The 27,300-nt window shown below is 37.6% G+C and overlaps 2 protein-coding genes across 7 annotated transcripts in view; one reads left to right on the forward strand and one right to left on the reverse strand.

Moving 5' to 3' along the window:
- USP14 (ubiquitin specific peptidase 14) overlaps positions 1-4,613 on the forward strand; it is a 60,870-nt gene extending 56,257 nt beyond the window's left edge. For 3 of the 4 annotated variants that reach the window (XM_033178179.1, XM_033178183.1, XM_033178182.1), the window contains one exon: positions 266-3,684. In XM_033178179.1, the coding sequence (XP_033034070.1) occupies positions 266-414 (149 nt within the window). In that variant the 3' untranslated portion in view covers positions 415-3,684. Of the gene's footprint in view, positions 1-265; positions 3,685-3,955 lie in introns of those variants that run through there. The other variant, XM_033178180.1, reaches the window with a different exon arrangement.
- Positions 3,579-27,300, reverse strand: part of THOC1 (THO complex 1) — a 53,627-nt gene continuing 29,905 nt past the window's right edge. For 2 of the 3 annotated variants that reach the window (XM_033178176.1, XM_033178178.1), the window contains 10 exons: positions 16,582-16,682; positions 15,100-15,166; positions 14,852-14,902; positions 14,687-14,757; positions 13,587-13,703; positions 12,955-13,020; positions 7,914-7,997; positions 5,548-5,695; positions 4,491-4,566; positions 3,579-3,979 (listed from right to left, as the gene is read on the reverse strand). In XM_033178176.1, coding sequence (XP_033034067.1) covers positions 3,684-3,979; positions 4,491-4,566; positions 5,548-5,695; positions 7,914-7,997; positions 12,955-13,020; positions 13,587-13,703; positions 14,687-14,757; positions 14,852-14,902; positions 15,100-15,166; positions 16,582-16,682 — 1,077 coding nt within the window. In that variant the 3' untranslated portion in view covers positions 3,579-3,683. The remainder of the gene's footprint in view (positions 3,980-4,490; positions 4,567-5,547; positions 5,696-7,913; positions 7,998-12,954; positions 13,021-13,586; positions 13,704-14,686; positions 14,758-14,851; positions 14,903-15,099; positions 15,167-16,581; positions 16,683-27,300) is intronic. The other variant, XM_033178177.1, reaches the window with a different exon arrangement.

A 27,300-nucleotide genomic window follows, 5' to 3' on the forward strand; every position in this document is an offset into this window, starting at 1 on the left:
AGCCTCTGGAAAATTCCAGAGCACACTTGAGAGAATGCAGATGGAAAAGGCAAGCAGTGCTGTAGTGGTGTCATTGAAGTAGTTGTAACCTGGTGGAACCCCTGCAGTGCCCTTTAAGCCTGTGTGGTCACTGGGCCGCATTTGGAGGACTGTTGGTGTGGCCAGTGGAGCACTGCTGTGCCTCCAATGACTCTATACCTTTTTTGCAGTGGAACTCTGAGAAGCATCCTGCATGACATTAATTCATCTTCTCCCTGTTGTTTAGATGAATGGATTAAGTTTGATGATGACAAAGTCAGCATCGTAACACCAGAAGATATCTTACGGCTTTCTGGTGGTGGAGACTGGCATATTGCTTACGTTCTACTCTATGGGCCTCGCAGAGTTGAAATAATGGAAGAGGAAAGTGAATAGTAGTCTTCATTTTAGCTATTTATGCTTAGGTATGAAAATAAATGTTATTTGTTGATCATTTCTGTAATCCAGAGCTTTAGAGGAAGACACATAGGTGGTTTTATCTGTTTCCTCTTGTTTGGAACAAAAGAGGACAGAAGCAGACCACTCTGTGCATCAACCTAAAAAATTACAGAAAAGAGAAAATTATCTTTGGATTGTGCTGCCCTATATAAGGGCGGCAGAAAGACATTTTTTAAAAGCTTATTATTTCTTGCATTATTTTAAAAAATTCTGAGTTGAAATGCCTTTCAACCATTTCTTCCTGTGGTCATTTTTCTTGCTGCCTTTTTCACCCAAGATTCAGCAGTCAGATGTTTATTGCACACCTATTACCTATTATTTGTTGTTCTTGCATGGTTCAAACCGCCATTCTGTAGCCACCCATCCTTTGCCTTATCTAACAAACAAACATTTTTCCGGGAAGGTGGAAAAGGAAGTTTTGCTCTCATTGTGTAACTCAGTGCTGCTGTCCATCCCATGGAAACATGGGCACAATCAAGTATTTGTCCAGCCTGTTGCAGGCTTTTCATGACTTTAAAATAAATTGTGATCAGTAATAGTACATTTGATTATACATTTATTACTGTGTCTCTCTCTGATGTACTGTGGATTGTACATTTAACTTTGGAATGGCTTTGTAATAATCAATCTTAAGAAAATGTTGACAAGCTCTGGTTGCTTACTTTTAGAAAATGAGGACATTTAATAATAATAAAAAAGGGGGATTAATAGCTTTTGACCTCAAGTCTTTTGTCTTCTGAGTGTTGGAACTTGGCTGAAGATTCAGATATGTTTAATACCGTACAGTTTTTGGAGATGGTTATTAACACTGTGCTGTCAAGCATCCATTTGAAAATATTTGTTATCTTCTTTGCCTGCCTGTATTTTACAAAGAAATAATACGAAGTTGTAAAAGTAATGGATTTCTTTGGATGCCAAATGCAGTGATTTTATCAGTCAGATTTGTTCCTTGGCTCAGTTGGTGTTTGTATTTCCTAATTCCCCAAACCTCGGCTGGGCGTGGTGGCTCACGCCTATAATCCCAGCACTTTGGGAGGCCAAGGCAGGTGGATCACTCGAGGCTGAGATTGATAAGGCTGAGATTGAGACCAGCCTGTCCACATGGTGAAACCCTGTCTCTACTAATAATACAAAAATTAGCCGGGCATGGTGGTGCATACCTGTAATCCCAGCGACTTGGGAGGCTGAGGTCGGAGAATTGCTTGAACCCGGAAGGCAGAAGTTGCAGTGAGCTGAGATCACACCACTGCACTGCAGCCTGCATGACAGAGAGACACTCTCAAAAAAAAAAATCCCCAAATCTTAATGTCTATTTCAGAATTTTAGTGATTTTAAGGTGATAGTAGAAAATACCAAGCATATGAGGTATTTCAATATGATGGGCTTCTCACATTTTAATACATTAGTTACTCATCTTTGTTCCAGGACCCTTGACTGATTGCTAGGGAAAGGATAAAGCATAGAATACCAGCCAGTTTGGCTCTGATTTTGAGTTATTTATAATAAAGTTTGGGGATTATCATACCATCTCATATCTTTCTTTGTGTATGTTGTTTGAATGCTCTGCAGAGCACAACACTGATTGATAACTACTAAAAATAGAAAATAACAGCCATTTTACTTTCAAATCTGATGTGATGTAATCTGTGAACACTAGGGGGGATAAAATAAGCATTGCAGGGAAACTTATTTGTAAATAGCTTCCTCACCTAAACTTTGACTTGGCAATCAATACTTTCTACTTTGTGGAGGGGATTAAGAATACAATGGGGAGGAGACCATAAGAATTATAATGATTCATGTATATTTGTATGATGCTTGTAACTTTGCAGTCTTTTTTATTCATTATCTCATTCGGTCAGAACAATTTTATTGAGGACATGAATTTAACAATTAGAATTTAGATTTTCTGACTGTAGCTACTAGATGCTGTAGCTACTAGACCAGGTGAGCTAGGTTTAGAGCAAAGTATATAAGCCTTGTATGGAATATATTAGAATTTTAAAAATTGTAATTCCTTACTATAAAAAGTTTGATTTCATTTTATTTGATCTACAAAAGCATTATTCCAAAGAATTTTTTCAAGTAGAAATGGGAGTTATCCCAGTGTCGTTTTACACTAATAAGGCTATTTTAGAATTCAGCCTTGCCTGTAAGGTCTTTGAGAAGGGAGAATAGGCAAAAAAAAAAAGAAGTCTTGATTCCTGAATGTGCCTTATATGCTGTGCCACTCACACCGAGGCCATCTCAACATTAGAGCTGTGCTAGGTCACTGCTTGACTAGCTAGAAGTTAGGCCCAAGTAAGCGCATTTACAGAATAATCTGCACTCAGTAGCCCTTCTTCAGGATTAAAAACAATGATGACCTCATCTTAGAGCCCTAAAGGGAAATGCTTCTGTGGGAACAGAAAAAGGCAGTGGTACTGTCCTCTGCTACTACTCTTAGTGCTTTGCTGTGTATAGGGTGCTTTCACATACCTCTCATTTGAATGTCACAACAATCCCTGAAGTGATTGATTAAAAGTCTTGAGAGGTCAGGCAATTTTTGTAAGGCTAGAAGGAAAAGTGAGGTTTCAGACTTCATTTCTTTCAAAGTTGGCAAACATTTTCTGTAATGGACAAGATAGTAAATTATTTCAGGCTTTGCAGGCTATAAAGTGTTGCAGCTTTGCTGTTATAGTGTAGCTGGAGCCATAGACACTTACGAGTGAGCGCAGCTGGGTGCCAGTACAATTTTAACGATCAAGACTCGTGGCAGGCAGAACAAACCATCATTTGTTGCTCCTCTGCTTGAAAGCACGAATAAGAACAGAGCAGTCATATGGTTTCAGAAAGTGTTATTCTGGGATTCCAGGATAGCTAAATGTTTTAACTACTAACAAACAGCACACAGGAAACTAATTTGGTATAGGAAACAACATATCCCTAAATAGTGCTTATTTAACTTCATTATAAATACATCTACTTAACAAAAATAGATTTTGTGAGGGTCACTTTGTTTAGGTCATTATCTCAACCCACCCCCCTCCCAACCTCCCCAAACTCTGGTTTGAGCCAATATGTGTTCTATTGTTCTTAGAGCACCAGCCGACTGTACAACAATTGTTATAAAAATGTTTATTGTTTACCAAAACCAGTGGACCTCTTATCAAATGCTGCTTGGTAACAAAATCTATCACAGTTTTAATAAAAAGAAAAAAAAGAAGCTAACTATTTGTCTCATTGTCATTAGTTAGACTTTCTGCAAGGTCACTTAATCCAGACTTATTCAGTGCATTAATCAGATTCTCAGGTGTTGCATGAACTCCCTCTTGATCTTGCCAGGCCACCAGGAGCTGCTTAGCTCTCATCTTCATGTCTTCACTGTCACACTCAATCTGCCTAATTTCTGAGTCTTTCATTTCCAAGTAGGGAGCCAGAATCTTCCATTGTTCACCCAGCTTGTTGGCAAATACCTCTATTTGTTCTCCTGTTACAGGTTTGTCTCGCCGAACATCAGGACCTAGAAAACGAAGAGAATATAAATTATGTGCAATTCTAAGTATACAACAGAAATGGAAAGCTATGGGGCCAATGAGTTTTATTAACCACCTTTAGTAGACTTTATTTTAAAAGCAAACAATTATTTTTTATTTTCTCCATAAGTTGAATACTACTCTTAATAAGCATGGTCAATAATCAAAGCTAAAGCTGTTACCTCTGTTATAATTATGTAGGCTTTCCCTGAAATGAACTGCTCCCCTTCCAATAACCAATAATTAACAAAGGTATGGGTCACCTTCAAATGTATTTTCCTTCCCTTTTAAAGTATCATTACTCCCCAATTTTATTGCATAAAATGTATTTTTAAAGTTATTATTAAGCAATGTTTTAAATTCCTCACTGTAAGTCAGAAACAGTTGAGATAAAATGGGAGAAGTTGAGAAGCTGATCAAATTAAATAATGTACCTATCAACAAAGAACCCCAGTCTTCTTCAATTTTGTTAAATAACCAAGAAAATTAAATTCTTACTTTCATTTTCCTTCAGTAAAGCATCATTATCTTCCTCATCTTCATCCTCACCTGTTTTTATTTCTTCAGAAGGAGGCTAAAAATGAGAAAGAAGAATGTTTGAAAGAATGCCAGCCTCTGAAGTAAGGTAACAAGTACTTTGTTTAGATAAGGATGGTTGTGAGATTCCAAGTACAGGGTACCAGAACCTCACCCCTGAGAGCGTTAGACAGTGTCAGATAAGGATCCTAAGTGGGACTGTCTTCACATGCAGAAGGAGTGAATTTGGTAAGACCCCAGAGTTGGAAAGACTCCCCCACCCCCAATCTGGGAAGCAGGAAGGCAGTGAAAAGCACAGTTCCAGGACTTGCAAATACCCAGGGTTTAGTAAAGACGGCCTCAAGGAAGCCAGTAGCAACAAGTGTCCTTAAAAGTTTCTGATTCTTATCTTTTACCTTTGATAAAAGACAATATACTGCACTGGCAAACAGGAAAAAATTCATGTCTCTGTGTATAGGTGCATAACAGTTTACCTAAAGTACCATGAATTTTATATACTTTTTTGAGATGGAGTCTTGCTCTGTCGCCAGGCTGGAGTGCAGTGGCACAATCTTGGCTCACTGCAACCTCCACCTCCTGGGTTCAAGCAATTCCCTTGCCTCAGCCTCTTCAGCAGCTGGGACTACGGCACATGCCACCAAGCCTGGCTAATTTTTTATATTTTAGTAGAGACGGGGTTTCACCATGTTGGCCAGGATGGTCTCAATCTCCTGACCTCATGATCCACCTGCCTAGGCCTCCCAAAGTGCCGGGATTACAGGCGTGAGCCACCGCGCCCGGCCCTGTTGAACCTTAGTTAAATTACATGCTGTACAGAAAATTACCAGTTACTTCGTTATCAACTCATGTATTTCCTGTAAATGTATATTCCAGTGTGTTTTTCCCTCATTCTAAAACATGGGAGCTTGTGGATCACTGGTTTTTCACATGATTAAGTCAGTTTTTTGCTCACAAAGTGATAGCAATTTTAAAGATGATGTCAACTAAAGGGCATGAAAAGTTGATCTATGGTACTTACCGGTAATTCCTTGGCTAGCTTTATTACCATGTTTTCAAGATACTCTGGTAAACTTTTAAACTGCTGGTTGGTTGGCTGGAAGAAGTGAGGGCTTCTCCGTGCTAATAGTCTCAGGGCTCTCCAACCATAATTTGAATTGTTCACAGCCCTATAAAAAGAGATGTCAGGCTTGTAATTTATAGTTTTGTATTTCTGTATTCCCTTCTGCTTAGTTCTGCCATGTGCAATTCTATATTTAAGGTAAATAGCTCAAAGTACCATTCTTTTCATTCGAATCTTACTCCTAAAGAACTTTTCGGTATGTTGTCCACTGATAATAACAAACTAACAGATGCACATATAACTAATAACAGGAACCAACAATGTCTGAAGAGGCAGGCTCATATGCAGCAAACACATTTTCAAAGTTTCTGTACATTTTGTTTAACAAGTCAACAAGTGTGTGCAGTACTAGCTAGATGCAGTATGTATACAACAGGAATCATCCATCTGGCTATTCGGAATCCATGAACTGTTCCCTAATGAGGTATAACAATGATCAAGGTGGTATACAATCAGGTGAGAAACAAACTGCAGAGAAATTCTAAAGATAATGCTCCAGAAACACGCAATGCTGCAGAAGAAACCAAACCACCAATTTATTCCATTTAAGAGTTTTGGATTGGAAGTCTCTCCCTCCCCTAAGAATAGCAATTTGGTTTATTTGGTCATCTCTTATAAATGAGCGTGTGTTACCTTTAGGATGTGCAGGTACCACTGAAGACTTAACAAAAACTACCCCTAGACATTGGGGACTCTTCCCAAGGCAAAACCTGCTGTGAGGCTTTGCCTGAACAGTTAAGAGCCTTCCTCTCTGACATATCTCTGTTTAAACAATTTGATTATTTTAGGCATGTTCAAAATTCACTGTCAATTATACATATCATTTTTCTTATTCTCCACAAAACCCTCTTTGGAGATAATAATTTGAACTATCACTTTAGGAATGAGTCCACCTAGTCTTACGTAACTGATAAATTAATATTCTTTCAATTGACAAACACTTGAGCCAGGCACTCAGTAGCTGTGGAGAGTACCTGAGGCACAGTAATGCAGAATGTGTTGGTAGGCATCGCTAGTGATAAACACACAAGGTATAAGATAATGTCATAAGGATGAGGAAAACGAGAAATGAGAAGGTGGTGAGTGCCATGAAATAAAAACCACGAGAATGCAAAAGAGGAGACCAGGGAGGGGAAGAGCTTCCAGGGGGACTTAAAGCCATGGGAACCTTGGGGGAAAAGTGGTTCAAGCAAGTGAGACAGTGAAGTGTGAAGGTCCTGACGGGAAAGGGAAAGACGTTTGAAGTGAAGAGCAACAGGCCTGCTGTGGTTAAAGCAGAGGGAAGGCATGGCTACACAGGAGAGTATAAGCCAGACCAAGGAGGTTTTTTAGACCCTGGGAAAGACTCTGGAACAGGCACTCACTGGAAGATTTTAAGCAGATTAGACTTGGACAATTATTTTAAAGATCACTAGCTGATACATGGAGCACTGACCACTGCTAGAGAAAATAGTTAAGAGGTCACAGTAATTAACAACTCTGGTCACAGGGTCACACTAGTAACGAATATTGAGTGCTAACTACATGCCCTGTATGGTTGAAAGTGAATTGTCTTATTTAATCCTCAGAATAACCCTGTGAAATGGGTACTGTTACTATTTAACAGATGAGGAAAGGGAGGATGGCGGTTCAATTATTAAATTAGCCTTCATCGTCTAGTAAGTAAGTGGTAGAGGGGATGGGAACCTATGCATTCTGACAAGAGGCCTCTCGCCTTTAAACCACTACTCTTCAATTCCTATTTAAAGCCATGCCACTGTGGTGTCACCCAGAAGGTTCTAGATAAAGAGGCTAAGACTGAGTCCTGATGTTACTCCAAAATTTCAGTTAGGCAGAGGATGAGGAGGCTGAAATGGAATGTGAGGTGGAGTGGGCAGCGAGGGCAAAGGGCAAACAGAAGAACCATGGATTTGGATTCTCATGGACGCCAAGAGAATAAAACATTATCTAAGGGGAACAGGATAGGTTAAGAGCTGCTGTGAGATACTGTGCTTTGAAGGGTAGAGAGAAAAGAACTAATAGTTGGAGAGAAATTGGGGTCGGGGGAGTTTTTTTTTATTTTGAAACAAGGGTGATTCCAAGTCACGCTTAGTTAACAGGAATACTCCTTGAAATCAGGATGTGTCCTAACAGGAACTCACCTAAGAGAAAAAGCACTACTCTATCCACTGCCTCTCTTAATAAGCTTTCTAGTATACACACAATTCCTAAGGAAAAAACAAATTGAATAAAATTAAAATAAGCTAATGAGAAACATTACTTACTTATATTCATTTTCAACCATATTTTCAGGGTCTGCCTGTTCAATGGCTTCTTCAAAGAATTCCTCCAAAGTGGGCATGTATTCCCTGAGCAGTATAAAATAACTAGTGAGGATCACATATTCTTAATAATAAATACTCATAAAGTGGTGGCAAGACAAGATTCTAATGGCCCCATACTTTTAGTTACAGTTTTGATTACTTGGGAACTCCAGACTTTTAAGGAACTAAAACCCTCAAAACTAAATTCAGAAAGGACAATAAAGAGGGGATAGTCTAATACTAAACAATACTATGTAGTACTGACTACATATACTGTCTACTTTAATTACACACCATAATATATGAGTATGTTGCTATTCAAAGAGGGCAGCCAGGGGATTTTATAGCATTTGAATTTTACCAGCAAATAAGAAACTTTTACATAACGTCCCCATCCATGAATTATTTTTTCTTTAAACCAGAATTAAACCAAAGCTAATAATCAGACCATAATACGATTTCAAGGGTTTAACCTTTAGCTCTTATTTAAATTGTTACCATGGTAGCACTGTTGATTTTTAAAATGCATCTTTCTTGAATTTGTTTTTAGAAATAAAATTTTTATACAGGGTCAAGCAAAGAAATGAGATCTCAGGATCAGAAGACATCTTCTAGAATAAAACTAGGAAAATGGGCTCTCTAAAAAAAACTATCCCAATATCCACTCGTTTCCTAATGCTATAGATACTAGATTCCATTTTATGAACATGCCACAAATTATCCATGTCCTATCCAGAGATATTTGTCTTCCCACTCTTTGCTCTGACAATGTTAAACGGACATTCTTGCACCTGTCTCCTTGTAGATGAACAGATTTCTTTAGGCACAGGGACTTCAAACTTCCACTGCAACCCACAGTAAGAAATTCATTTTACATTGCAACCCAGCACACATATATATGCAAGTATATGTGCCATAGATACAAGTAAAGCTAATGTGTCACAAAAGTACGTTTCCTATTTTATTTTAAAAATGCTAGTTTAAATTACTAAACTGACTTTACAAACCACCAATGATTCTCAAACTTAGTTTTTAAAAACACTATTCTGATCAACACACCTACTAGCAGGGCACAGACATCTTTAACATTCAGATAGAGTGGTTATGCCATCAGACTCCCACCAGCAGCACTGGCAAATTATTTTTATCCATAATTCTTACAGAATCTGGGTATTTTTAAATTACTGAATCTCTTAGCTGTGAAACTGCCCGCTGTAGTTTGTAACTGTACTTCCAGTTACTAGTGAAGTTCAGCATCTTCTGAGAGGTTTATTGAGGTTTCTACTTCTGAATCTGGCTCCTCCTTTGTCCGTTTTTCTACTGGATTGATTTACTCTCATACATTTGGTAGGAATCTAATTTTATTTATCAATTGTGCTAGAATTTTATCTATTTTTCTTGGTCTTAAAAAAATATTTTGATTTTGTTGATCTTCTCCATGGTTTGTTGGCTATTTTTACTGATTTCCAATATTTTACTTTCTACTTCTATAAGTTTACTTTTCTTCTGAATGACTCTCAGTGTTAGACTCTTACTTAGCTTGGTTTTTAGATTTCATCCTTTTTGAAAGTGTAAACACCTAAGGCTATATATTTCTCTTCTGTGCTCTACTGAGTTAGATCTCAAAGTCTGAATATGTCGTGTTTTCACTGTCATTTAGCTCTACATTTTCTAATTTCCATTATGATTTATTCTTTGATTCAAGGATTATTTAGAAGTGTGTTTAAAGGAGTTTTAAGTATTTTTGCTTTTGTTATTCATATATAATTTACAAAATTGTGGTTTCTGTAAGACCAAGCCTGTTAATTATTTTGTTAAATTCTAAATGTATTACACTAAGTTTTTTCCACCAAAATTTATTAAATTCTGAGAAAGGTCTGTCAAAATCCTACCAGATGGTAGGTTTTCTGGGTGGTGGATGGTGAAAACTGACCTGGGTCAACTTCTCATTCTAATTTTGTCAAATTTTTGAGAACACATTCTTAGAAAATAAAGTTTAAAATGTGTGTATTTCCATTTTTTTCCTTTTATCTTTATGCAATGATTGCCTTTATTTTTAATAATGCTGTCTGCTTTTAAGTCTTTTCTGCCTGATCTCAAAATAACTATGCCTTTTAAAATTTACATCTTTTAAAAGTTCTTTCAGTTTCAACCCTTCCATATCTTTATTTTTAAGGTATATTTCTTATAAACATATAGATGGATTAGATAGATTTTTTTTTTTTTTGAGATGGAGTCTCACTCTGTTGCCCAGGCTTCAGTGCAGTGATGCAATCTCGGCTCACTGTAAGCTCCACCTTCTGGGTTCACACCATTCTTCTGCCTCAGCTTCCCAAGTAGCTGGGACTACAGGCGCCCACCACCATGCCCAACTAATTTTTTGTATTTTTAGTAGAGACAGGGTTTCACCGTGTTAGCCAGGATGGTCTCGATCTCCTGACCTCGTGATCTGCCTGCCTAGGCCTCCCAAAGTGCTGGGATTACAGGTGTGAGCCACCGCGCCTGGCCAATGGATCTTTAAAATACAACACCAATTTCTGTCTTTGAGCCAGAAAGTCCATTTCCATTTATATTTGAATTTAACCATACTGTTTTGTACTTTCTGTTTTCTGAGCTTTTTTTCTCCTCTCCTACTTTCTATTTACTTGCTTAAATTTTCTGTATTTACTTTTTACCCCTCAATTTATTTAAAAATTACATATTCCATTTCTTTCACATACTTTACAAGCATGTTTGACTTAACCGTAACATTCTTTAATTCTGACTACCCCTTCTTGTCTTACATGTCACTTTTAGCAAGTTTACCTTTTAAAATAACCCTAAATAATAATTAATTACTATTTTATACAATGAATTCTTGATGAGATTTATTCAGATTTCTTCATGTTTACCAAAGTGTCTACACAGTAATCCTTTCTGCAGTTTACTTCTTTCTGGGTTCAGTTTCCTTAAGACAGCTTTTTCACTAGGGACTGTTGATAATTTCTCATAGTTTTAGTCAATCACTCAATTAACCACAACTGTTTAACTTGTTACAGAATTTCTGAGTTGAAATGTTGAAAAAGCAAGTAATACTTCTAGAAATGAGAAAATATACTCATTGAATTTACAAAATGGGCAGGTTTAATAGCAGACTAGACACAGGAAAAGCAAGAATTAATGGATTAATGATTAAGAAATCACCCAGAAAGCAATACAGAAGGAGCAAGAGTTGGAAACAATGAGTTAATAATAGTTGAGGAGGTCCAGCAAACATCTAATGGCAGAAGAAATAACAGAATGTGAAAGACATTTTCAAACACGCATCCCACTGTCTTCTGATTTCTTTGGTTATTCTTGAAGCCAACTGTTAGTTTACCTGCGCTCCTCTGTAGGTTGTGTTTTCTCTCTGGTGGCTTTATTATCATGTACAGAGATATGGATTTGTTTGGTTTATCCTCCTTAAGTATTATTCTTCTTGAACCTATGAATTAATGCCTATTCTTAATAATTAACTCAATTATTGCCTCTTTCCCATTCGCTATTATTTCTTTCTGCCATTAGATGTTTGCTGGACCTCCTCAACTATCATTAAGTCATCGTTTCTAACTCTGCTCCTTCTGTATTGCTTTCTGGGTGATTTCTCAATCATTAATTAACCCATTAATTCTTTCTTTACCTATGTCTAGACTGCTATTAAACCTGGCCATTTTGCAAGTTCAGTGACTATATTTTCTCGTTTCTAGAAGTATTACTTGTTTTTCAAGTCTGCCTAGTCCTTTTTGATAGTGTCATATTCCTGTGTTTTCAAATCCTTATTTTGTCTTAATTTTCGGAAATATACTTATTTTACAGCCTTTATTTTATGGTTTTATTATCTAAAGTGGCCAACTTCTGTTGCTTGTTCTGTTTGCCAATCTTGCTCATGGTGGACTATTTCCCTGAAAGTTTTGTAAGTTTGGATGGTGAACTTATCTTTGGGTTTTATTTTTTTTAACAACCTTGTGAATATAATCTTTAGATTTTTATGTGTGGGAATCTTGTTTAGTTTGGGTTGAAGGGGTGACCTTCAGAAAGATTTTTATTGCCAGCATGGGACTTTCTAGTTCACTGTCTTAGCTTGAGGGTTCCTTTACATTGCTGGTAGGAAAAATTTAAACTGTAAGACTGCAAGAGAGCAGACTTACGGGACAATTTCTCAGGGAATACTTTTTCCTGTAACCTACGTGTTGGTAAAAACCGATAAGCTTGCTTCCTGTGCCAGGGAGCATATCCCCACCCTGCCCTTCTTTTACAGATGTGTAGTGCTTCAACAATTTCAGCTTTGTTCAGGGGAAACTCGCTCACAAATTCATGCAGGCCTAAGGCCTTTCTGTCCTTTTGTGCCTATTAAAACCCAAGTTCGGCTGGGTGCGGTGGCTCACGCCTGTAATCCAAGCACTCTGGGAGGCTGAGGCAGGCAGATCACAAGGTCAGGAGATCGAGACCATCCTGGATAACACGGTGAAACCCCATCTCTACTAAAAATACAAAAAATTACCTGGGCGTGGTGGCAGGAGCCTGTAGTCCCAGCTACTTGGGAGGCTGAGGCAGGAGAGTGGCGTGAACCCAGGAGGTGGAGCTTGAAGTGAGCCGAGATCACGCCACTGCACTCCAGCCTGGGCGACAGAGTGAGACTCCGTCTCAAAAAAAACAAAAAACAAAAAACAAAACCCAAGTTCCCTGGTTCTCAAAGCTGGGAATCATTAGTACTGCTGCCCTTGAACCATATTCTGTTCATAGGCTTACTCTTCTGTTTGTAGTTTTGATTCCTTTTGTGAATCTTTATGTTTTTGTGATTTCTAAAATTATTTTATCAGCACTTCAAGGAGTTGTATGGTGGGAAGTTATACTCTGCTGTGCCAAAAGTCAACCACAATAAACTTTTAAATTTTGTTTGAGCTCTGATCACAGCTGAGAAAAGGCTCCATTCTACTCAACACTTGATAAAAGCAACACTTCATTTGAAAAATGTTCAACTTGCCTTGTCTCTGATTTACAGGCTTCCATGTTATCAGGACAAAGATTCCAAAGCCTTGTTAACTCCTCACTACAAAATAGACACAGAAATAAATACGTTTTTTATGGACACTATCCTTATGTGCCTTGAAACTGAATAGATTTGGGGATGTTGATAGTATGAGTTTTACTTTTCTCAATAATTTTTGGTATTTAAAATACCTAAAATTATTCTCTATATGAACATATAATCATTAATTATAATTATGACTAATGATAATTACATAATCTTTAGTTTTTTCTAAAAATATTCAAGCACAATCTAAAGCAGTGATTAACTGGAAGGTAAGAGAACTCAAGGATTATGGTACCTTGCAACAATTAGAAGCGAGCTTCATCAATCTAAACAATCCTACTGTCTGAAACGGAAAAAACGGCACAGCCGAGAGACACAGATTTTGGAAACTGGAGACAAAATGAAGGTTTTATCTGGTGCATGAACCTACACAATGGGCAGTATAGAGAGTGCGGTTTGCTTTGGCTATCTATGTGTGTACCAAACACAAATTCATATTATATTTTGGATGGAGAGTTCTTATAGTAACATCTTCAAAATATAAAAATAAGAACATTCCACATGAAGACAAGTTCACCTACTTTCCCATCAGAATTTTTTTGCTGGGTCCTTTGCCTAGGAAGTCCTCGGGTGCTGTTCTCTTCCGAATTATTCTCGTAGGTTTGGTATCTGATGTTCTGTGGTGAAAAAAACATACACTATTTTTTGAATTACAAATGGATAGCAGAAATAGAAGAATGTTTAATGTAAAATAAAATTTAGTTATTGTTTTCCTCTTAAAAAAGATGAAAACTGGCTGGGCATGGTGGTTCATGCCTGTAATCCCAGCACTTTGACGGGCTGAGGAGGAGTTCGAGACCAGCCTGGCCAACATGGTGAAACCCTGTCTCTACAAAAATACAAAAATTAGCCAGACATGGTGGTAGGTGCCTGTAATCCCAGCAACTCGGGAGGCTGACACATGAGAATCGCTTGAACCCAAGAGGCAGAGGCTGCAGTAAGCTGAGATCGCGCCACTGGATTCCAGCCTGAGTGACAGAGTGAGACTCCATCTCAAAAAAAAAAAAAAAGGCCGGGCGCGGTGGCTCAAGCCTGTAATCCCAGCACTTTGGGAGGCCGAGACGGGTGGATCACGAGGTCAGGAGATCGAGACCATCCTGGTCTACACGGTGAAACCCCGTCTCTACTAAAAATACAAAAAACTAGCCGGGCGAGGTGGCGAGCGCCTGTAGTCCCAGCTACTCGGGAGGCTGAGGCAGGAGAATGGCGTAAACCCGGGAGGCGGAGCTTGCAGTGAGCTGAGATCTGGCCACTGCACTCCAGTCCGGGCGACAGAGCAAGACTCCACCTCAAAAAAAAAAAAAAAAAAAGACGAAAACTTCATATTATGATAGAACAATTATCAGATATAAGACAAAAATGCCACATTATAGGGCAAATTACATGGAGTAGATATACAGTATTCTTCTCAATAATATAGATGTTTGTTCCAGGAATTTAATGACAATAAATTTATGAGGTAAAAAAAATACAGAGGTAAATCAAAGTGGTTGTACTCTTAACAGAGTTCATCTTACATTTTTTATATGAAATATATACATGTATCTTTACATGCTATAGTTGTATTGGAGCATATTTTCAAAAGCTTTTCTCATCGTTCTTGTGATGAGTATGTATTTACCTTTCTTTCACAAAACTTGGGCAACCTTCATTTTTCCATGAGTTCCAGTTTTCTTCAGTGTTTAATATATGCTGGGAAAAACAGAGAGATTACATTTTGGTTAATGGAATCCTCTGAAATTCTGTTTCGTGCTAAGAAGAGGATATAAACATAAAAAACACATACCTCTACCATCTTTGAAAATCTTTCTCCATCGGGGGGGTTTTCAGATAGTAGCTGTGATTAGAAAGAATATACTAAGCTTTCAACAACTTTCTGCATCATAGGAGTGGTTTGCAGGCAGAGAACCAAGGAGTGTTTGTGGTCTTGTACCTGAGCTTAACTTTATCCTTATTTTCCTATTTGGGGCTGAAACAAAGAAAATCCTAAATTTCCATTTTTTCAATCATGGGTTTGTTGCGTGTTGAACTTACTTGATAAACTGATTTTGTAGTATCTTCAATCCAAAGTGATTGTTCATCAGTTAAAACATAGTTTGAACTAGGGAACAAAGCAATGAAAGCATGCTTGAGTTACAGCAATGCATATCCAATTTTAAGCTTTAAAAAACACAAGGCATGTAACATGTAACTATACTGTGGATAGTGTCAAAAATTACCAAGATAAGAACAGTCACAAATGAGAGGATTATAAGAGAAAATTATTGTACTTCTTCCTTAAGAGGGTTGGTACTAAAGACATAAAAACATATGCAGGGAATAAAACATTCAATTAATCAATCGGATTCACTATGAACAGAGCAATAAATGTTTCCTAAAATAAGCTTGAGTGTGAAACAAAAACCTCTGATTTGATATTAAGATATTTGTATACATGATGCACATTCAGTATGCCATGCTGCATTCCTTTAAGGTTCATTCAAAATACAACGAATAAAAACACCCAAACTCTAGAAAAGGCAACAGGCAAACCCAAATTGTTAATAGCCGCCACTAACTGAACTCTCATAATGCACTAGGTGATTTAAAGACATCCAATAAATATTGATGGCTAGGATCTGAACACTTTACATACATTATTTACTGAATTTTTGGAACAAGTACATGTACATATTAAACACAGACTACAGTGGCTCAATGATTTGCCCAAGGCCATAAAGCTTTAATTCAAACCTACGTCTCACTCCAAAGTCCCTGATCTTCCTACAATGCTATACCAAACCTCGAAAATAGAAGGATAAGAAATTACATTTTTTTGGTGTTTATCACGTGCTACTACCTTAAAATGACAAGTCTGAAAGAGCTGCAATGCAGCCAGCAAATGACAAGCTTGGGATTCAAACCCAGCAGGTAGTAAAGTCATTATACAACCAATACTGCATTGCTCAGTGTCCTTAACACAAATACCGTTAAGTAGCAGTGGGCTTCCACCTTCAGTTATGGACAGGACAGGAGGAAATGGATGGAGGGATTCAGATAGACAGTAGAGAACCTAATAAGGTTTTGTGAAACCCCAAAGAAATGAACTCCTTTTTGCTTAAATATTTTCTTTGCATCTTTTAGCTTGAATGTCCTACACAGCTCCACACCTTGTGAGATACGTATTACTGGCTTAGTCTACAAATCCGCTTTGGAGGAGGTCTGAGGGAGGTGAGAAGGGAATGATGATGAGATGAGAAGGGAAGTTTGGAGCAGAGACCTCCACCTGCCAATAAAGACGACAACTCCTGGTAAGCCCTGGAGTTGGGGTAGGAAAAACTCACACTGACAGATATATTTAACATCTTTTCCTTAATCCTAATATCTAAAAGCCTTCAATATATCAGCTGCAATACATGTGTTTTGGGGATACAACCTTAACATGAAATGGACACAATACAAAAGAAAAATCATAAGCAAGTCCTTTTTTTTCCTTGGCTACTGTTTACAAATTATTTACTACCCATATTATCTTACCTTTTGAATTTGACCTGCCCCTTGAGATATTGGAATAAAATGAGATACTGCAACAGGATGTGTCGACGAAAGTTACTGTCACTCAGTTGTAAATCCATCAGCTACTCAAGAAACAAGCAAACACATACGAAAACAACACATTAAAATCAAGTTTTGCCTAAAGGTACAAAATGTGCTACTATAGAAATGGAAGACTCCAATTCAATTTAAAAAACATTTGTTGAGAGTTCACTGCATGTGAGGCATTACCGCACAAGCCCACAGGCGGTCCAGTCAAGGTTTCACTTAGACTTCTTGACTGTTTGATGCCATGACACATTCATGTTGGTGGATAACAATGCTCTATCTGTGGTCCTGACATGAGGATAATACAAGGCAGAAATATAAACAAGTAAACTGGGCATGGTGGCACAAGCCTATAGTCCCAGCTACTCAGGAAGCTGAGAAGGAGGATCACTTAACCCAGGAGTTCGAGATCAGCCTGAGCAACATAGCAAGACTCTAAATTAAAAAAAAAAAAAAAGTAAAAAGTAAAACTGAGGTTACTACTTTCCCACACATGAAGAAATACTGGCTAAAGAAGATATGGATAACAGCACAGTATCAACGGGTACCACTCATTTTTGCAGCCCTGTAAGTGCCTGCAACAGAGGTATTACTTAAGAAATTAGAGGTGAAAATCATCTCCGATTAGATGGGCTTTGTTTTTTAGCTTTTAGTGGAAAGTGCATCATACTTGTATTATCACAGAATCTGGATTAGAAAGGACTTGAAGGTGATTTATGAGGAAGTTCTTCTTCAACAACCCTGCCATCCAGCTGTAAGAATAACTTGCGGGTGACAAAGGAAAGTCATTCCGATTATGTGCATGGAGCACTGAAGGAAAGGTGAAGTCTGTAACCACAAGCTCATGCTAGTACTGCTTTCAAAAACTACAGTAACAAAGGAAAGCCACGTTCTCCTAAATGAATCACCAGTAAGGCAGCTGGAAGCGTCAGAGATTGGTTTTGGTTCAATGTCCCAAGTTCTGGTGGCTGTGCTTTACATGGTTTGGTACCATTTACTAAGGCCACCTAACACACACAAGCCTCCTTATTCACTAGCAACCCCTTCCACACCGTGGCTTCAGGTCTTAAAAAAAAAAAAAAAAATTAATGATCAGCCTTCCGGTCAGGTTTCCCTCACTTTTAAGGACTGAATGTATTTTACTGTTATTTATATTAACTCTTCTATCCCAAATTGGAAATGTGAATGGCTGGCCATCAGCCTTCCCTTCCTCCAGCCCCTGGGCAACTTGACTCTCCACTCAGGCTGTTAGTTCCTTGCCATCAACTCCACGGACAGGCCCACCTCTGCTCCAGCTACCCACTACTGTGGCCACAGCTAGACGTGGGGTCACTCACAGCTTCCCCAGATCTGAAGTCTTTAACTCACAATCCTATCTCACCACCTCTATCCTTCCCTCAGGTGCTTCCAATATACCTAATATTTGGATCTTACTGAGACTTTAAGGCCCTTGACCCGTCTATTCTCTACCTGTTAGTCCAATCCTATTTTAGTCTAGATAAGGGGTCAGCAAACCTTTTCCTGAAGTGTGAAATAGTAAGTATTTTTATTAATAGGTTATGTGGGCTAAGAGGCATAGTATGGATATTATGTAGGTATTTAAACATCTAAAATGTAAGAGAGAGAAAAAAAAAACCCAAAACCACCAAAAACAACCAACACGGGTGGTGGGCCAGATTTGGCCTGTAGGCTATAATCTGCCAACTCCTGGTCTAGACTTCATGGTTAATCTCTTTGGCCATTTTCTTGCCAACTTCCTCAACACACTTGTCCCATATTTTTTCTGTCACATCTAGTGAGCAAACAGCAACCTTGAATAAACCAACTGTCACCTTCTCTATACCAACTCTCAGGCTTCCAATCTCGGCTGAAAGTGAGGTGCCTGAGTGAGTATACCAAATTACACAGCTATGCACCACTGGTATGTGGTCTCCACCTTAAACATCTGTTTTTAGTCAGCAGTCTCTCTTTATTCTTCAAGGTCATTCTCTCTCCTATTCTTCACAGTAATGATTTCAAACCCTTTCCACTTAGCAAAAATACTACTTTACCACCCCTCTTGACTTTCAGTAGATAACTACTTTTGCCTTCAATGAGGAGAAAAATTCATTAAATTGGAAAGCATTTCATTTCTTGGCCCCAAAATGACAAGTCAGCTGCACCCACACCTTTGTTTACCTCATTTCCTTCTGTCACAACTCCTTCATGACTAAAGGTATTCTATCTGGATTACCTTCCATCTGGAATCCCAATATCCCTAATAACTGAGTTCCATCAACTAACTGCCCTGCTTCTTTCCAAGCTCCTTTCCATAAGCATTATATAACCTCCCTCAAAGATCTCCCACATTCTCACCTCACCCTTTAATAGCAAAGCTTCTTAAAATAACTGACTACAGGCACTGTTGCCAATCAGCCCCTCAACCTGCTATCATCTGACCGCCTCATCCACTAATCCATTGAAAGTGTTTTTGTCGGTTGGGCGTGGGGGCTCATGCCTGTAACCCCAGCACTTTGGGAGGCTGAGGCGGACGGATCATGAGGTCAGAAGTTCGAGACCAGCCTGGCCAACATGGTGAAACCCATCTCTATTTAAAAAAAAAAAAAAAAGTTGGGCGTGGTGGTACACACCCTGTAATTCCAGCTACTCCGGAGGCTGAGGCAGGAGAATAGCTTAAACCTGAGAGGCGGAGGTTGCAGTGAGCCGAGACCATGCCACTGCACTCCAGCCTGGGCAACAGAGCACCAATCACCAATGACTTATTTGTTGTTAAATCCTGTGAACACTCTTTATTGTCCTCATCCTACTTGATACGCTTGGCTTCCATGAGTACCCTGCTTTTCTAGTTTTTCTCTAAACTCACGGGTTACTCTTCAGTCTTCTCCTCTTATCCCTTCATTCTCCCTTAAACATGGGTTTTCTTCAGGATTTGATTCAATATTTTCTTCTCTTCTCAATCTACACTCTCCCCTCTAGCTCATTTCATATACTCTACAGTTTGAATTACCATTTATAAACTGATAACTCCTACAACTATACTCTCAACCTAGATCTTGTTCCTAATCTCCAGATTTGTATACTCAACAACCTATTACACATCTCTACTTGAATGTTCAACTGACACTTGATCGGATTTCACAAAGTAAAACATCAATTTTCTCCACAAAAGCTGTTCTTCAGTGTTGACTAATTCAATGAGAGGCTACAACACCCACCCATTTGACCAAGCAACTCTAGGAAGGCTTCCTGGAGAAAGCAGCATCTAAACTCTCAATAAGGAACAAACCTAAAGATGGAGAGTGGGGGTTGGGGGATGGGGGAGAAAAGAGGGGACCCAAATAAGAGACTGGTGTATTTGAAGGACCAAAGTACAGAGTTCAATACATCTGGAGTAGAGATATGAACCCCTGGCTTAAAGAGACGAACCAAAGTGGCTAGGTGATGCTTACTAGCTGTTCATTTTATTTTTTTATGTTGAAAGATTTTTCTTGATAGAAACAATGGATTGAAAATAGGAGTCAACAAACCACTGAATCGGGGGTGGAAAGGTCTAATGAGATTCAAGCTAACTGCTTCACATTATACTTAAGGAAACTAGGTCCAGAAAAGTTAAAACTACCTAGGCAAGGTCACATAGCTAGTTAGTGACAGAACTGACAGTGAAACTAATGCACTCAATTGTGCCCTTTCATAATAGATACTATCTAGTTCCATTTTTCTTTGGTTATTTAAAAAATTATACCATTTACACTATGTCATGGGTCAAACATTTCATTATTATTATTTTTAGAAACAGGGTCTCACTCTGTTTCTCAGGCTGGAGTGCAATGGCACCATCACAGCTCACTGCAGCCTTGAACTCGGGGGCTCAAGCAATTCTCTCGCCTCAGCCTCCTGAGTAGCTAGGACAACAGGCGTATGCCACAATGCCCAGCTAATTTTTTTCTTTTAAATTTTTTGTAGAGACAGAGTCACACTTTGTTGCCCAGGCTGTTTTGAACTTCTGGCTTCAAGCAATCCTTCAGCCTCAGCTTTACAAAGTGCTGGGATCACGGGTGTAGGCCATCATGCCTGGCCCAAATGTTTCTTTGTAAATGTCTATCTTGAGCAAAGGGCTTTTATTATCCTTAGCTGTATGTATAGATGGATGTATTTAGTACAGAAGGGTCTTGCTATGTTGCCCAGGCTGAACTTGAACTCCTGGGCCCAAGTGATCCTCCCACCCTGGTCTCCTAAACAGCTGGAACTACAGGCATACATCACTGGACAAGGCTACTGTCCTTAGTTTTTATGGCACATCTTAGCTCAGGCCTCAGTTTTCCCAGTATTCTAAACCTAAAAAGTCTCATGCTTTTCATTTTAGTCATCCTTACATGCCTTTCTGTCAACCAGTTTTACATATAAATAATATTCCTGGGTAAAATTAAAGTGTATGAAATCTTCCATTTCTATCAATTTAACACAAAATACTTAAAAAATGTGCGCTAGAAAACAAAATATTCAGAACATTCTCATTAAAATCTTACCAATTGTCATAACACATCAGGTGAGATCAAATTATCCAATTTTTAAATTATGAAATATTTTAAATGTTCAAAAAGGTATAGTTAAATAATACAATGTTCATGTACCCACTACCCAGTTCCATATAAAATCCTAACATTTTTACTTGTTACACATGTGTTAAAGAAACAGAGTATCACAGACACTGTTGAAGCTCCCTCTATAACCTTCCTACTCCTATTTCCCTCCCTCCCTCTACTATGGTAACCACTACCATGTATTTCACGGTTAGGATTTTTATACACGTTTCATATTACTACATATATAAACATCTATAAATAATATATGGATGTACTTTGCATTGTTTCAAACTCTATATGTGCTCAATATGTGCTATTGTGCAATTTGCTGTTTTCATACAACACTATGTTTGAAATTTACCCATCTTTATACATGTTGCTCTAGTTCAGGGATTGGCAAATCTTTTAAGGACTAGCCAGAAACTATTTTAGGTTTTATGGACTATATATATCTGTCACAACTATTTATCTCTGCTGTTACAGAGCAAAAGCAGTCAGAGACAATCTAAATGAATGAGGGTGGCTATGTTCCAATAAAAATTATTATTCTTTTTTATTGTTTTCTGAGATAGGGTCTGACTCTGTTACCCAGGTTGGAATGCAGGAGCACGAATATGGCTCACTGCAGCCTTGACCTCCTGGGCTCAAGCGATTCTCCTGCCTCAGCCTCCCCTGTAGCTAGGACTACAGGCATATGCCACCACGGTCAGCTCATTGTAATTTTTTTTGTAGAGATGGGGGTATCACTTTGTTGCTCAGGCTGGTCTCAAACTCCTGGTTTCAAGCAATCCTCCTGCCTTGGCCTCCCAAAGTGCTAGGATTACAGTCACGGCAACTGGCCCAATAAAAATTATCTACAAAAACAGATGATAGGCCAGATTTGCCAACCCCTGCTATAATTAATCCATTTTCAGTGCTTTATAGAACTCTCACATAAAATTATCTTACCACCCAGTCTTCTGCTTGTGAACACTGACACTGTTTCTAAACTTTCATTTACAAATACATCATTTACAAACAATGGTACAGTGAATCTTCTTAGAGATTTCCTTGTGTACGTGAGTCCTATGTAGGGGGCCATATTTAGGAACAAATTTTAACTTCACTAGTTTTTACAAAAGTATTCTGCAAAGTGGTTGATTCAATTTATATTTCAACAGTGTATAAAAGTTCTCATTTTCCCACATCTCTGCCAACACTATGATTGTTAGGCTTTTCAATTTTGGCCAGGTTGCTAAGTGTGAAATGGTTATCTCATCATTTTATTTGCACTAGAGAGGCTTAGCAACTTTTGTAAGCTCATTCACTATTCAGTTTTCTACAGCTTTAAATTACTTGTTCTTATCATCTTTTCAGTTTTCCATCTGGTTGTCTTTTATCAATGGAATATTCTGAATACTAATCTTTCCTGGTTATATAGGTGGCAAATAATCTCCTAGTCTGTGCCTTGTCTTTTTACTTTGCTTATGGTATCTTTTACTATTCAAGACTTTTACATCTTAATATTAAATCTTAAATATTAAATTGATATTTTTCCCTCACAATTTGTGCTTTTTGTAGCTCAAGAAATCTCTCCCTACTCCAAATTTACATATTTCACATTTTCTTCTAAATCTTTAAAAGTCTTGCTTTTCTCATTCATACTGTCAATTAACCTGGAATTGACTGTACTGCGGTACAGACTGATTTTAATTTTTCCATATGGATAACGAACTGTCCAAGCAACATTTATTAAGAATAGGCTGGGCCTGGTGGCTCATGCCTGTAACCCCAGCACTTTGGGAGGCTGAGCTGGGCAGATCACCTGAGGTTGGGAGTTTGAGACCAGCCTGGCCAACATGGAGAAACCTCATCTCTACTAAAAATATAAAATTACCCAGGCGTGGTGGCACATGCCTGTAATCCCAGTTACTCGGGAGGCTGAGGCAAGAGAATCGCTTAAACCCAGGAGGTGGAGGTTGCAATGAGCTGAGATCGCGCCATTGCACTCACTTGGGCAACAAGAGCTAAACTGTCTCAAAAAAAAAAAAAAAAAAAAAACCACAAATAATTCATCCTTTCCTCGCTAGTTTATAATGGAATCTTTTTTGTATATTAACCTTTTCTACAATTCGGACTTTCTACTGTTTTAGTTTTCTTCTTCTGTATACTGGTACTAATAATTACCTGTCCTAACTACTATTGCTATATAGGTCTTAATATCTGACAGGGCAAGTGTTCCTGCTTTCTTCATATTTTTCTTACTCTTGGCTCTCTGCTTTTCCATAGAAACATTAATACTAACTTTTTGAGTTCCCATGAAAAAACCCATTTGGTCTTTATAATAAAACAATTCATATTCCTTTGGGTATAACTTAAATTTAAAAATCCATTTGGATACTGATTCAAAATACGCTGAATCAATAAATCTGGGGAGAAGGGGCACTGGGTCTGTATCTATAAATGTAGTAATGCTGCTCCATTTTTGTAACGTTTCTCTATGAAGACTACGCCTAGGTATTGGAGAGCTTTCACTGCTATTCTGAATAACATGTAATTGATTACTAGTTTACAAGAACACTATTGATGTTTCTCTTGCAATGTTGCTGAAGTTTCATTAGTTCTAACAGTTTCTTGGTTCTCTTGGATCTTTCTCTGCAGACAATTATATTGTCTTCAAACGGGGATAGCTTACTCTTTTCTTTCCAATACTTACAATTCTTATTCCTTGTTTTTTTCTCTTATTGAAATGGTTAGATCCTCCAGTACGGTGTTGAACAGAAATATGGTTAGTGTCCATCCATGTCTTCTTTTTGGATTTAATGGGAATACTTTTTAAAGTTTCATAATTGTGTATGATATTTGCAATAGGGTTTTTAAAATCAGTCCTTTTATCAACTCAGAGAACATTCCTTTCTACTTTTTGTATTGAATATTAGATTTTATTGAATTTTCTTGACTTCTGAGATGATCATACAGATCTTAAAAATCTTTAATCTTTTTTTTTTTTTTTTTTCAGACATGGTCTTGCTGTGTTTGCCCAGGCTGGTCTTGAACTCCTGGGCTCAAGCAATCCTCCGGCCTTGGCCTCCCAAAGTGCTGGGATTACAGGCGTAAGCCAATATGCCCAGCCAATCTGTTGTTCATCTGGCATTATATTCATCTTTCTGATGAACCATACTTACATTCCTAGGATAAACCATATGTCTCTATTTTTTTAAAAAAATAACTACTTCATTTGTGAGTTTATAAAACATTTCTATAAATAGAAAACATTCTATTTATATGTGAGACGAATATATATACACGTTTTTCCTTGTTCTGTCCTTAGTGGGATTTTAAGTTATAATCTTACATAATGAACTGGGGGGCTTCTCTTTTTCTAACTTCTGAAAATTTTCATTTATGGTAGAAATTATTTATTCTTTGAAGTGTTGATAAGATGTGCCTGAAAAACCTCTGGGCCTGATGTCATTGAAAAAGTGTCATTCTGGCTGGTATTTCTTTAATGGTTGTTCATCTATTTAGTTTTCTATTTTTTTTTTTTTTGAGAGTCTATTTTGGTCATTAAATTTTTCTAAAGAATTCCCATTAGGCTTCAAAATTTATTTGTAGAAATTGTTCATAATATCCTCTTAATCATTTCAAATATCTCTAATTATGTCAATTTTTACTGTTAATATTGTTTGCTGGTATCTTTTCATTTTCCTTGCACAGGCTCTGGATTTCTAACATTTTCTTTTCAAAGAAACAACTTTCAGTTTTGCTGATAAATTTTATAGTTTCTCTTATTTCATTAAGTTGTGCTATTATTATTACTTCCATTTTCTTGAGGTTTATTTTGTACTTTTTCTAACTTCTTGAGTTGAATGCTCAATTTGTCACTCTTTCTTGACATTTTTTCCATTAATGCATATGAAGCTTTAACAGTGCCTTTACATCTCCCTTTATTTGTAACCCACACGTCTGACATATAATTCTTCCTATAATTACACTTTTGATATACATTTATTACAAATTTGGAATTTCCATTATGATTTCTTCCTTAATTCCTGGGAAATGCATTTTTATGTTTTCATATATTTGCCTCTTTTTAAGCTGTCCTTTTTGCAGCTTTAATTTTAGAATTCTAATTTGATGACACAGAAATGTGGCCAGAGAATGTGTTCTTCATGTATAATCTTTGAAATTTTCTGAGAATTTGTGACCTAGTACATGGTCAAATTTTGTGAATGTTCCACGTATACACAAAAATATATTGCTTCTATTTATTCTGTACTACATCAAGCTTATTACTGTCATTGTTCAAATTTTCCATATACTTAACTAATCTTTAGTCAACCTGATCCATCAGAAGCAGTTAAAAATATATACTGTAATTGTGGGCCAACTTCTCATAACTTTGTAAGTTTTTGCTTAATATATTTTGAGGGTATATTGTGAAATATACATAAGTTCATGACACCTTCTTGGTGGTTCATTCCTTTATTATGTAGTGTTCCTTGTCCTATTTATACTTTTCCCCTTAAATTCTATTTTATTTATTTATGTAGTTTTCTTTTTGTTGGTATTAGCCTGGTACGTTTCTTTCCATCCTAATATTTCAATCATGAGTTTTGTTTTAGGTATATATCCCTTGTGGATACAAACTGCTCCATCTTCCATTTATTAAATTTTTCTTGTCTTCTTTTCTTTTTCACACAAGTTTTAAGCTCTTGGGTCTGCTTTCTTCCTTCTTAGTGAAAATCATGGAATTACGGAACTTGGCTTTGCGTAACTAGGAAAGGAAAAGATTCTGAGACGCAAACCTCATTAAAAGGAAACTGGTGCCCCCAGAAGACAAATGTACCAATGGCAATTTGGTGCATGGGAAACTCAGAGCATCTGTGTAAATGTGATTTGTTTTGCTCTTGAGCCCCCAGTGAGGAAGAGTACACAAAAGGATCACTACTACTAACCTTTAGTTCAGAATGTTTTCACTCCTTAAAAGTGCTTTTGTATGACCTCTAGTTGGCCTAATTTAATAATTTTTTCCTGTTGACTGAGTGTTAGGCTCTTTTTTTTCTTTTACATGAAAACCCATATGAATTGTGTGTCAGAGAGTGGGCAATAGGGTAGTCTTTCTGTAGCATGACTGCAGGAGTTCCATATTTCTCGAAAAAGTATTGAGTCTATGAAAAGAACACAGCTATACAGTTTCTACAGTATACACCTCTGATCAGATTGTGTGTCTTGAGAGATTTCTGGAAAAGTACTAAATCTCTCAGGTACTGGAATTTTTTTTTTTTTTTGAGACAGAGTCTTGCTCTGTCACCCAGGCTGGCGTGCAGTGGCACAATCGTGGCTCACTACAACCTCTGCCTCCAGGATTCAAGCAATTCTCCTGCCTCAGCCTTCTGAGTAGCTGGGACTATAGGTGCGCACCACCACGCCCAGCTAAATTTTGTATTTTTAGTAGAGATGGGGTTTCACTATGTCCTCCAGGCTGATCTCAAACTCCTGGCCTCAAGTGATCCACTCACCTCGACCTCTCAAAGTGCTGGGATTATAGGCATGAGCCACCACACCCAGCTTCACATACTGGATTTCCTTTTTAAATTGCTGAAAGGCACCACTAAGTGCTTACATAATCCTGGACGAGGTGTTAAAATCTGCCCAGACAATTAAGAAATCAAGCCTAAACTCCACATGTTTTGAATATACCCATTTTCTCCCCAGATTAGGAAAAAAAAATACAGGTTCCACACTTAGTATGTTTACAAATATTTAACTTTAAACTTTAAATTTAAACTTCTTAAACTTTTAAACAATTTAAACTTTTAATTTTCACAAATGTGTCAAATATTAAATTAGGGTCTAGAGGACTAAATTGTAAAATAGTTTTCTACCTGGAATAGTACCTTCCATATAGCTTATTCAATTGAAATAGAAAACATTTGGTTTCTTAGAAAAGAATGTATAAACAATTGTATAAAAACAACTATATTATAAATTTAAATGGCATTCCTTTTTTTTTTTTTTGAGATGGAGTCTCACTCTGTTGCCCAGGCTGGAGTGCAGTGGTGGGATCTCAGCTCACCACAACCTCCGC

This window comes from Trachypithecus francoisi, unplaced genomic scaffold, assembly GCF_009764315.1.
Source record: "Trachypithecus francoisi isolate TF-2019V2 unplaced genomic scaffold, Tfra_2.0 Lachesis_group19, whole genome shotgun sequence".
Lineage (NCBI taxonomy): Eukaryota > Metazoa > Chordata > Mammalia > Primates > Cercopithecidae > Trachypithecus > Trachypithecus francoisi.